Genomic DNA, 12849 nt, shown 5'->3' with positions numbered 1-12849 from the left:
AATTTCAAAGGTATTCATAAGCCTATTATTTTCTTCATGAGACTTCACAGACATAGGATTGATTTATGATTGATTGATTTACTTTGCTTCTTGTACCACTTTTGGCTAATTTGCGAAGATGGGGATGAGTGATGTCATGATGAAATTGATGAGTGGACACTCACAAACATCCATGCCCAGGATGGGATTCGAACCAGGGACCTCTGGCATCTTAGCACGATGTGCAAACCATTCCACGACAGGGGGCCAGCGAAATTGCAGACATAGGAATTTTATGAAGCAAGTGGAGAAGGTGTGCCAGTCTCTGTTACATGGCTGCCCTCCATCTACTTCCTCTATATCTGTTGAACTTAGTTGAACTTTTAGTTCTCTTGAGCATACATTTTAATAAATATGTAACCATGTCTAAGGAAGAGTGGAAGGAAGGAAAACAAAAACAGTTTTATTCATGATTTATATTTAAAAAAAAAAAAAATTATAGGGCTGAGTCAACGTCAGTGGTATCTGAAGGTATCAGGTGAATTTTATTTACCAATATTGATCCATACTTCTCCAGCATCTTGGTCTTTCACAGGGTCCACCTAAATGCTAAGCAAAATTTTGTGGATCTAATTGTCCTGGAAATTATGCAAAATTTGAAGCTTTTATTTATTTTGCACCAATATTGTGTGAAAAATTGTATTTCCCATTGTAATTACTAGGGATGGGCTGATATGAAATTTTGGCTGATACCGATAAAGTACCGATATAAAATTTACCTATACCGATAACCGATATGTTATAAAATTAGAAATGGTCCTTGAAGAACCTAAAATGTTCATTGATCTCCTTAATAAATGTGTGTTTCGAGGTGACTGCAGTGCAAAAGAAGTTGAATATTTAGACAATTACTTTTTAGAAAGTAGGGCATCGAGATTATCCATAAAAATTGCAACAAAATGGCAGAATTTTGCACTAAATTATGAGATTTTTTCGATATATCGGATCGGTAAAATAATCGGTAAATTTACCGATAAACCGATACACCGATATGCCTATATCGGCCGATACCGATAGAGTACCGATTAATTGGTCCCATCCCTAGTAATTACCGAGAGCTTATAATTGGAGTAGAATATTCACCCACTAATATTAGTAAATATTTTGAACAACTGTTATTGTTACCATTTTTGAGCACCGGTAATGGTGGGAATGAGTAAGAGTAGCAGTTCAAAGTGATATCGGCTAAGCTCTAAAGAATAAGAAATTTGCTTCTTTTTAAAAATTCTACTGTAATAATGGCAAATGTGATAATGACAATGATAATAATATTAATAATTCCTTTATTCTGCAAGCAAAGTTCAAACATAGGCTGCTCTTCCACCTAACCCTAGTCATGAACTACATGAGAAAATATAAGTACAAATAACATAATAATGCAAGAGTATAAATAGAAACAATGAGTAAAACTAAAAGAGAAATAAAGAATTTCACACATACCTACAATTACAAATATACTCCTTACAGTTACAGGCACATATTCTTGATAAATACAAAGAAAAATCTCGGTGCAAAAACAGTCAATTTCATGTTCAAAAGTGATAAATAAAATAAAATTTCGGTGTTATAGCGGTAAAAAAAAAAAAAAGGATCAAAAGCAGTATATAAAATGACATTTTGGTTTTAAAATTGTGAACAGAATCCAAAATTTGATTTAAAAACTGCACTTACTACACAAAATAAACATATCCCTCCTAATAGCACATTTATGTAGTTACCAGAATATTAAGTTTATTCTTGTATAAAGCAGTCCATTCTTGCTTCTCAAACATTTACAGTAGAATTAATCAATTTTCTGTGAATTGCATAACTCACAAGATAATTCAAACTTCAGAAAGTATCGAGTCTGTAAATAAACTCCAAATTTCATGTGTAAGAGCCTATTTCACATTTTGCAGTTCATTGCGGATCATTTCATGACAAAACAGGGTAGTAAAATGCACATCATACCTTTGAGAAACATTAAAAATTAACATTAGAATGTGTTATTTCACATTTCGTGTTTTCGTCAAAAGCAAAATATGCTTATAGTAATAGTAGTCATAAAATAATCCAAACGTGAAAGAACAAAAAATAAAAAAATAAAATAAAAATATTAGAAATGTAGAAAAATATGAGTAGAAAAACAGAGTGGAAAAAAATACAAATGTCAAGGTTAAAATAAGGTTGTCTTGAAGTAAAAAATTAATGTAAAGATAGTAATACAATACCAATAGTTACAATTACAGAAGTGTTAAGTTGTTTGTTGATTGTCAGTTTACTACTAGTATATGCTACAGTTCTGCTGCTGTTGCTGCAGAAGCATTTCTTTCAGTTTAATTTTGAAACACTCATTACTTTTTATGGATTTAACATTGGTTGGTAGTACATTCCATGCTTTTGGGGCAGATATAGAAAAAGATGAGCTACATAGCGAAATTGAATGGTGTTGAATGTTGTGACAACATGCCCCATATCTGTGAATTGTGTTGTGAGTACATAATTTTTGAAATAAGTACGCAGGTTTCCATTCAGCTTGCAGATCGCAAATCAAAGAGAGAAATTTCAGTAGTCTCCTGTTGGCCATTGTTAAAATATTATATCTACATAAGATGGGAAAGATGTGATCATGTTTATCCAGGCCTAAAGTATATCTCATGAATGCATTTTGTGCGACTTGAATTTTCCAACATTAGTACACTTTTCCCTTGCATTAGGAGTGTTACGATGCTGAAAAATGTTAACACAGTGCTTTTTAAACTTGTCACAGTGGGGGGAAAAACTAATTGTGAAAAGATTCTCTTGGGATATCGACCAGGTGAGTTGTGGAAAGGATTCCAACCTTTCGAGAGCTAATGCCACTCTTGTCTTCACCTGAGATAGCCTGAGAGAATCTTTTTATCTATCATCATTTGTTGTCATGAATGCTTCAAGACTTACTTCAAAACTAATTGTGTTAGAGATATGAATTCGGATTTTTGTTTTTGCAGAATAACAGGATAACACCTAGTGGAGGTGAAATTTATACATTTTACCTCCCAATAACGAGAGTGAAAAAAAGAACAACACCAAAATTTTACACAACATGTATTTAGCATGCCTCTATGGCCACCACAATAGAGTGAATGAAAATGTAGTAGTATATTCCTACAACTGAGACAAATCACAAAATGAAGATAGGTAGATACTTCTTGGGGAAAAAATAATAACATAGTATAAGAGAAGCAGTGCAGCTGTTCTAGTATTTCTAGTTCTAGCATTGGCTCATAGGTGCTGGATGCACCAAATTTGCAGGAAAGCAGCACAAAAGACTACTCTTCATGGACAGGTAATTTCCATCCCCCCCTCTTAGAAAAAAAAATGGAGAATATGCAACTAATATTTTTTAAAATATATCATTTCAGGTAATTTTGAAAATTGGAGGTCTTCTGCTGGACCCCTAATTATCCCATATTGTCAATATGAGAAGTTAATTGCTGCCACGTGGTGCTGGTTTCATTTGAGGTGCATAATTCAAGTGATTCCATTTGAAACCAATCATTCCCAAAAGGTTAATTCAGATCTTCTTATGTATGTAAAGTAATGTAATATCAGTACTAAGTATGAGAATTGTTCTATTCTAAAAGGATCATAATGGCATTTTTACCTTTTGGTTTTCATTGGGCAACTAGGAAGAAGCATAGTAAGAAGATACGTTTATATCACTGTCAGGATTTCATATGGAGAAGGAAAGGAAATTATGAAAGAACATTGTAATAACGATCCATTTGCATATCGTACCTAAAGATTATTCCATTCTCTGTATTAAAATAAAGAACAAGTTCTTGCAACTGAAAAGTTTAATACAGTGAAATTGCAGTTATGCAGTTTGCGATATTATGTTTTTCTCGTTAGTACATTTCTTTCTGGTGGTCCCTGCCGATTTCTGTAAGGCTGTGTACTATTATATTTCAGTTATATGATTTTCAGATATACGTTTTTTTCCAGTTATACGTTCAGCAATTTTAGTCCCACGGTAAATATACTATGTGAATACATAGCATTTGTTGGATATGTACTGCCATGGGGACAAATATCATTCTGAAAGTCATTGGACACACTGGTTTCAACTATGAAACGAACTCCTCAGATCATTCGCTGATAAAAATGATGGACAGGAAAGAGCTCAGCATGTTTGAAAGAGGGATCATAGTAGGCTGCTCCATAAGAGGCATGAGTATACATAGCATAGCTGATGCCTAAATCAACTGTAGCCTTTGTCATCAAGAAGTGGAAGGAAAAGGGACACTGCAGCAATGCACCACGAAGTGGAAGACTCACGAAATTGGACGACCGGGGCAGGAGAGTGCTGAAGAGGAGATGCGGAAAAACAGGACCCATCCGATGCATTCAATTGCAGAAGAGTTTCAAAGTGCAACCAATTTGACTGTTTCGACCAAGACACTTCGCAAGGAGGCCCATGCACTCGGTTATCATGGTCGAGCCATTGCCCACAAACCCCTCATAACAAAAAAAAAAAAAAATAAACGGAAGAGACTACGCTGGTGTAAAGAGCGGACAAACTGGTCAGTGGAGCAATAACGGAAGGTCCTATGGAGCTATGAATCACGCTTCACACTGTTTCGATCAGATGTGAGAGTGTGGGTATGGTGATTACCCGGAGAACGTCTGTTACCTGAGTGTGTAGTGCCCACAGTGAAGTATGGTGGTGGCGGTATCATGTTCTGGGGTTGTTTTAGCTGGCATGGAATGGCTCCACTGGTACCGATGTATGACCACATGACGTCTGCATCCTACCGAGATATTCTCGACAACTCCATGCTCCCCGAGTTGTGGCGTTTCTATGGAAACTAAGAATGTGTGTTCCAGGACGATAATGCGACTTATCATATTTCCAGGGCTACCATGAAGTGGTATGCAGAACATAATGTCATCCGACTGGATTGGCCTGCTCAGAGCCCTGACCTCAACCCTATCGAACATCTATGGGACGAACTGGAGCGCCGATTGAGGTCGCGATCACCTCGCCCTTCTACACTTCCAGGGATGGTGACTGTACTGCTGGAGGAATGGCAGAATATCCCACTCGGTGTACTACATGACCTTGTGGCCAGTTTACCACGACAAGTGGCTGCTGTTATCGCAACCAAAGGCGGACCGACCTCCTATTGATTGCAAGAAAACTGATGGTATCTGCTGACATGTGGTGTCCAATGACTTTCATCCACATAGTTATACATTTTTAACTGTGCTTGCTCGAAAGAATGTTGCTCTTGGAGCTCAAGATTTCTGTGATGATAACATGTGCCACCCATTCCCGTACAGGTTTTCTTATCAGCTGCAATCACAGACCAGATTCTCGACTTGGACTTCTATTTTTGTCGTTTGCATCAGAGGGCAGGGAAACCTTGAACCAGATTGACCTGTGGTAAATATCCTGCTTTTGTTCTTTGCATTGCGCTGGGCAAGTCGTATCTGCCTGGAGGAGATCGGAAACTGATATATTTCAAGCTGTCAGACAAGTCACTGGTGCCAAACTTCCCAGCCTGTCGTCAACATTACAAACCAGCTGAAGAAAGGGAGGGGGAGTCAACAGCAGCTTGCAGGTGGGGAAAAGTTCTGCTGTCTTATTACCATAATAGGTAAAGATAATATGATTGTTGAAGAAGAAAAGTTGCAGTTCTTTTTTAAGCATTTTTTACGCAAAGAAAATCGCAGATAGACAAATTGTTGAACACACCTTATTTTTATTGTGTGAATGGTTCTGAAGAAAAGCAGTGATCATACTAAACATTGTGTGCATTTTCTTTCTGCAAGTGCCATTTGAGAAAATCCTCTGTTTCCCTTTCGTTACTATGGAATAAATTGAAGATAAAAGGCTGTAACTGATCAACCACTGCATCTTTTTGAAAAATTTAAATTCTAAATGTTAAGGATGAGCAAAAAGCAACATTTTAAGTAACATCCAACAATTAAGGGTTAAGCGGGGAAGCGGTGGCATTGGCCGAAAGTTCAAAATTTTCTGTAATTACGCAAAATTTCCGAATGCGTAATTTCAGGTTTTTTTTATTCTTCAAAGTTGCTGCACGAGCATTACACATCGCCACAGAGTGAGTGGTCTTTCCTTGTGCTTCACTCCAAATTTGGTCCATCCAGCATCCATAGAGGCGAAGCTAGAAGCAAAAACTCCGGATATATCGAAGCCGGCAACACTGCCGCTTTATACAATGTTGTTATTCCTTTTACTCAAGAAGTATCAGTCTGATTTCAACGAAACTTTGCAAGATTGTACCATCATGACATACTATTTTCTCTCCATTCACTTTTCTCTATTGAGGGGAGCACAAGGGTGTGTCATGTTCTATTCTTTTAAAAATTAATTTTCTTCTTCTTCTTCCTTTATCACTAATTATTGGAAGGCACAGTGTATAAATTTTACTTCTGCTAAAAGTCCTGTCTTTAAGAAAGAAAACAAAACCAATTCATACGTCTATGACAATTAGTTCTAGAGATATGGTTTTTTTGTACTTTGCGGAAAGTTTGAAAATCACAACCTTGAAAAGGAGCCGCCATCAACAGGAATACAGGTGCGTGATGTTCCTTCCGCTAAAGGACCTGGACTGAACCACTAAGTGCCTCCATCGGATATCTAATCCTGAACCTCTTGATTACAAGGCGATGATGTTAACACTACATCATCCACCACAAATGTATACATACCCTTCCCCCCTCGAAAATCCTGGGCACGCCACTGGCTCTGCTATTCAAAGGATTATTCTTGTGTTGTCCGCAAGATAAGAGTTACGGTTTTGTTTATCAGAAGGCACCACTTTTGAATCCGAAAATTTGCTTCTATATTTACCACAAATATGTGTGTCTATGTATTAGTAATCACTGTATCTCTATATAAGATGCAAGAGACAATTTTGAACCTACCATACCTAACTCTCCACCAATATTTAGTTGCACACTATTTTTTTGCAAAGTTAAAAAAATACAGGATCAAATTTTAAGTTCTAATCCTAGGGTAACTTTGATGAAGGATGGCAAAATCCCTAGATAAACCCTGTGGAAAATATGGAAGTATAATGAAAAATATTTCCGGTTTTAAAAAACAATGGTAATGGTTGAAAATGATGATAACTTGAGAAGACATTATATACTTTCTTAAACATTTGAAATTAAAAGGTAACAAAGATTGAGAAACATGAATAAAAGTAATTGCCAACTTTTCTCTGATTCTAATGAATACATAATAAAGGACATACAGTCAAACCCCGATTTTACGTTTTTCAGGGGCCCGTAAATAAAAAAAACGTAAAAAGAGGGAAAGCATAAGAGAGGGGTGAAACTCAAGTGTCAGTAAGAAATGACTACATAATCGACTTTTTAGGGGTATACTGTGTCAAAAATTATTTAACAACGGGAAAGAACTATGATTATGAATTTCTAAGAAAAAAAGTTTGACAAGTCTTGTCAAACTTACGCATTTTTAGACATCACAATAGGTGGATTGTTATCTTTGACATGTGCATGATTTTCGAAAGAGGGGGATGCGGGTTATGTATACTTTTTATAGTAGTCAGTCCTCACTTTGCCATCTTTTCGTGCCTTTGGCATTCTATTTTTCCTTAGGAATACTGGCCAAAGGAAGGGGGGGGGGTTGTGTCCACCAACCCCTCTTAGGCACACCACTTATTGTTATTTACATCCATATTAATCAACGATTTATTATTGGATTTAGAAGTCTTGCAGAAGGCAAACACTCCTTCCACCAATAGTTTCCTCGTAAATAACGCGTTTCCTTTCTTTTTGTATTCCAGTCAATGTTTAATATTGCGTGATTTATTTTCAGCATGTGAATGGTTTCGATAATAAGTGGTGATTATATTATTCTTAGCAGCTGCACTGCTCTGTGTGTTCAAAGTGTTTATCAGAAGGAAGAACAAGAAGAAAAAAATAGGATGTCGTTTCTTTCTTAACTGCTCACTTTGTATCGGGTGCTCAAGAATCATCAAAGCAAAACAACCTTGCCAGGCAAGATTCAAAACAATGCCATTTTTCTATCCTTCAGAGTGGATGAGTCATGGCTCTCGAGCTAGGAGACAAAACATTGGCGCCAGTTGCCAGCTGCTCGCAGACATCCCTCCGTGGAGCTGCGCGAATACAGATGAACAAGTCTTACCAGACGTGTGCTTATTCCATTCAAGTTGCAGAAAGAAAGGAGGGGGTGGGGGAGAAGGATCTCTGATTAGACGCTCTCCCATGCTATCATGTCAATGCTAAAGACATATGATTTCTGATGCGAGGCATTAAAGAAAGAGAAAAGGGTGATTCTTTCAATTACTGCATAGCTGTGCACAGTGGCAGATTAATGAGCTCCTGTGAGGGGTGGGGTAATCTTTCTTTTTTTCTCACCGTACACTACGTTCTTTGAGTAATCAGGTTCAAAAGCAACAACGCAATTTTAGACGTCAGAGGAAAGGAGACGGGAGATCGCTTTTCGCCTTTATGTTAATAGGTTAAGATGTCTAGTGTAACAAGAGCGGGGCTCAAACCTCCAGCTGCCTTTACCCCACATATTCTTCGATCTCTGCCAATTTGGAGAGGCTGTGATCAGTACCAAGCTCCAACTGCCTTTACCCCATATATTCTTCGATCTATGCCAATTTGGAGAGAATGTGATCAGCACCACGCTTGGCCAGCTTTTACCCCTCAATGTTGTCCACAGAAAAAAAAAATATTTGAGGCTGGGTGAGCTCCAGAGCCACTTTATGTGGCAGCTTAGTTCACCCACCCCAAGAATCGAACCCAGATCTCCAGCATGGCAGTCAGACACCCTACCGACTAGGCCACCACGGCTGCCCCACAAATGAGAAAAAGTAAATAAATATATGCTCTTTTGGCCGAAAAACGCATTTTAATGGCATTTAGATATGCACTAAAATTGGCTGCTCTCAGAAAATATTGTCGCACCCCTCGCCACTGTACAACACATGAGTCACATAATATGCATAGAGAAAAAAACATTATCTGCCTCACGTAGAAAAATACATTGTCCAAACTTCGCCCTCCCCCCCACCCACCCACACAATTTGTTTGACAAGAATATATTTTTGTCAGTGAGTAAAATATCACCCTATCTGCCCATAGTAAAAAAAAACACTTTTTAGCTTGTGCATTTTCAGCTTCATTCTGATAACCTAATGATATAGCATTCGTGAAAAACTTCAGATTTAAAATAATCGAACTAGATCCAATTGTATTTCCTTAGGAATCCAAACGACTTCCCATTGAAGAAAAGTACAGTTGTTATCTGGTTTGGCAAATCCTTCTTAATATTTTCCATTTCCAACGCTGCAAACAAGAACAAAAGAAGCTTTCACAAACAAGTCCCCTCCCTCTTTTTTCGTTCCTGTCAACTAGGAAGGGTTCCGTAAATGTTTGGGCAAAGAAGTGAATGGTGATAGTCCTGTTGTCAAGTCTCCACTCGCATTGTTATGGAGGGGGAAGGGCGAACAAAGACACCTCATTGTGTCCAAACTCTAGGGGAATTTAGCGAGAATCGGTTTGGCAACAGTGCGCTTGTGTCAGGATCGGCCAGTTTCATATTCACGGGGAATGCAAGAAGAACATAGCCTTTTGCTGGAACCTGGATGGCTGAACGTATTAACCGGGAAAACATATAATGCAGGATTGTAAAATCGGGGTTTCACTGTACATGGGAATACAAATTTGCTTACACACAAGTCTCACATACAAAACAAATTCATTTAGGTATGACTTAACTCTGTTTTCAGAAGCCCTACTTATAAGTGGGTTAAGTGGTAGAGTAGCAAGAAGCTGAACTTCATCCATGAAGCCTTAAATTTCTAATTCTAATTTCTAATTAGTACACACATACCAACTGTTCCCAATTTTGAAACGGTCTGGCTTCCATTATGGCATCCGCCCTTTTCTTCGAACAATTTGGCATTGCTTGTAATTCATGCATTGTTGCCGTTGAGAAAAAATCAAAAACAGCTGACTTCTCCTCTTCCATTAGTTCTATGTACTCTTCACCCGACGATGCATCACTGCACAAGAAAATACATTTATATTTACTGTTCTTATATAACAATCATATTCATATTATGTGGAGAATATACAACTACTATGAACTGAAAAGTGGCTCAACATATATTTAAAATACAATCCAAATTTTAAAGATTATGCATTTTTTTAAGACCGAATGTTGAAATGTGAAGTTTCCTGTTTTACACTACAACAGAATCAAAAATATGCAGTTGCTGATGCTCAAAGATCAAAAGTACTCTCTCTGGGGTGAGAGTCACTATACACTCTCTGGGGTGAGAGTCACTACACAATGTTGTAACTATGTATGGAAGTTGTGTGTGTATCATGGTAGTATGAGCTTGAGGAAAAATACCTGGCATTTCCAGTATTCCATTCATATAAATTTTAAGGCCATTTAGTTATATTTTATCTTACTTTAACTTTCTTTATAGAGTATTGTATTAGTGTAGATATGTGCAAGGTACTAACCAGTTAAAAGAGCATTCATATTTTTAAGTATGGGAAAATCTTCTGTAGTAATTTTCAATGTGTGAAAAAATTAATGTTCATGGGATGTACAAAAATAAAATTTAACCCATTTTTTCACTAAAGTTGCAGATATGCAACACTTAAATTAACCCATATTAGGATGGCAACAATTTTAAAAAATTTGCATCATTAACATCAAAGAAATCCCATTCTTGATTATTTTACTTCAAACAGTACAATACGTGTTCATGTGTTGGTATTATGACACCACAAAAAATAGTAATTTTCTTTGGATAATATCATGTTTTTGATACTTTATTTTACCTGGCAACACTGCCATATTTTTAAACATGTGTTTCATGGATTCTGTTTGTTGCATACCTTGCTAGAAACTACACTGCATGGCATTCACCACTGGTTTGATTTGTTCTAGTTATTGTGACATGTTTAGAAGTATAGGGTCATTCCATGCCAAAACAACCGGGGTCTGAACTTTGACATCTCAGAAATTAATAATTGTTGGTGCAATGGTAGTAGCAGTAAAGTTGACGAAAACTGCCAAATTTCAGATTTTTTCGGCTCTTAGTTTTTGAGTTATTGACTTTCAAAAAATAAAAAATCCCAAAATTTAACGACATTTTGAAATCTTTAAACAGCTGTAGATCGAAAACTATTTGACCTAGAGAGCTCAAATTGGAGTCATTCTCTTCTGCTTTTAATTAGCTTTAATTTAAAATGCAACATGACTGAGGTATTTGAATTCTTTAATTTTTAAGAAACTTGAAAAGAAGGTTTTTTTGAAAATCTCAAAAACACCATTTTTAATTTTTTTGTAAACATATATGATTTGAAGACATCAATTGACTATTTGTGTGCAAAATTTCATAATGGGACGGCAATGGGTTCCTATGGAAATTAAATTTTTGTAATGTAATATGTGTGAAATTTGCTAAATCTGTTGATTTCCATGTTATAACCACAACTATATGCTGAGCGGTTGATGTTGAAGTCTTCATGTTAGTCTATTTTATGATTGACTACAAATAACATGAAAATATCTAAAACTTATCACTTTTAAAATCCGGTACGCAAATTGAAAAATGTACAAGGGGAAGTCATTAAATAACAGGAATTTTATTCTAAACTTCATGGAGATTATGCGCAACAAAAATTAGAGTTTTGGCACTCAAAAAGGTTCCTTAGCAACATGCCATAAGGGTGTTGTGACAATTGAGAAGTATGCTCCTGCACAGTAGCTCCTACAGTATGGCCGCTGCATTGTTGACTTGCACCGTAGAAGAGCTACAAAGTGTTATTCGCTTTTTGTGGTCAGAGTGATTGAAACCTTCTGAAATCCATAGGTGTGAGCATGGGAGGGCAAGAGGGGGGCAGTAGTCCCCTCTAATACTCTTGCTTAGGAATTTAGTGCAGAGGAATCTTATCACCATTACTAAACAATATTATGCTCTTTACATAATTAAGTATTTTCAAGCTGAAGAAAGTTCCAAGCAACTACGTAAGATGCATTATTTACTATGTAATTGAACTATCCAACTTCATTCTCTAGCAAATTTCTTGTTATTAACACTCACATATAGTTTATTCGTTAGTTTTGTTACCTATGTGTTTCCAAGAATAAATTGCCCATACATTAGAAATCGGTAGCAGCGACTGCGTGAAAAAGTGGGGAGGGGACAAGGACAGTTTACTTTTTCTTTGCAGACAAGGCTTAGCATTAAGAGGCTATAGTTTAGGGCAAAAAGTGAGGGAGCAACCTCCCCCCCCCCCTAATGACCATCACTGTTGGAAATGAACATACTAGTATGTGCAGTTGTTTTGAATCTGCATCTGCTGTATGAAACCATGTTCATATGTAAATTAGGGGGAATAATGGAGGGGGGCAAAGAACATCGGTGCCACGGAAGTGTGTATTCTTCTAATACGGTTATTTTCAGTGGTTCCCAACTCACTCTATATACGCCCCTGTTCCATACCCATCAATACAATAAAACAGTGAGATGAATTGAGGGTTTTTTTTTCTCCAAATGAACTTTCATCAAGGCTCCTTCCCCCTAATCAGAGGGTCTGCGCATGCCTATGCTGAAATCTACAGCAAAATGAAGATTCAGTACGGAAGCAATTGTTTAAGTCAGGGGAGAGTGTACTAAATTAACGGATTTGTTGATTGATCTGCTGTTTCACTGCCTTAGTTGCCATGCAAACTGGCCTCCCACTCTGGTGTTCATCACTGACATTTCATCTTCCGTCTTTAAATCTTTCCACCCA

General features: G+C 37.0%; 1 protein-coding gene across 4 annotated transcripts in view; it reads right to left on the bottom strand.

The window, feature by feature from the left end:
- The window catches only part of Etl1 (SWI/SNF-related, matrix-associated actin-dependent regulator of chromatin, subfamily a, containing DEAD/H box 1), a 140598-nt gene that overhangs the window by 91133 nt on the left and 36616 nt on the right, over window positions 1-12849 (bottom strand). For all 4 annotated transcript variants that reach the window (XM_083140569.1, XM_083140570.1, XM_083140568.1 and 1 more), the window contains exon 7: window positions 9923-10094. In XM_083140569.1, the coding sequence (XP_082996695.1) occupies window positions 9923-10094 (172 nt within the window). The remainder of the gene's footprint in view (window positions 1-9922; window positions 10095-12849) is intronic.

Source organism: Lepisma saccharinum, chromosome 18 (assembly GCF_977018435.1).
Source record: "Lepisma saccharinum chromosome 18, izLepSacc3.1, whole genome shotgun sequence".
NCBI classification, from domain to species: Eukaryota; Metazoa; Arthropoda; class Insecta; order Zygentoma; family Lepismatidae; genus Lepisma; species Lepisma saccharinum.
Note: the sequence above shows the minus strand (reverse complement) of the source record. Positions and strands in the feature narration are given on the sequence as shown.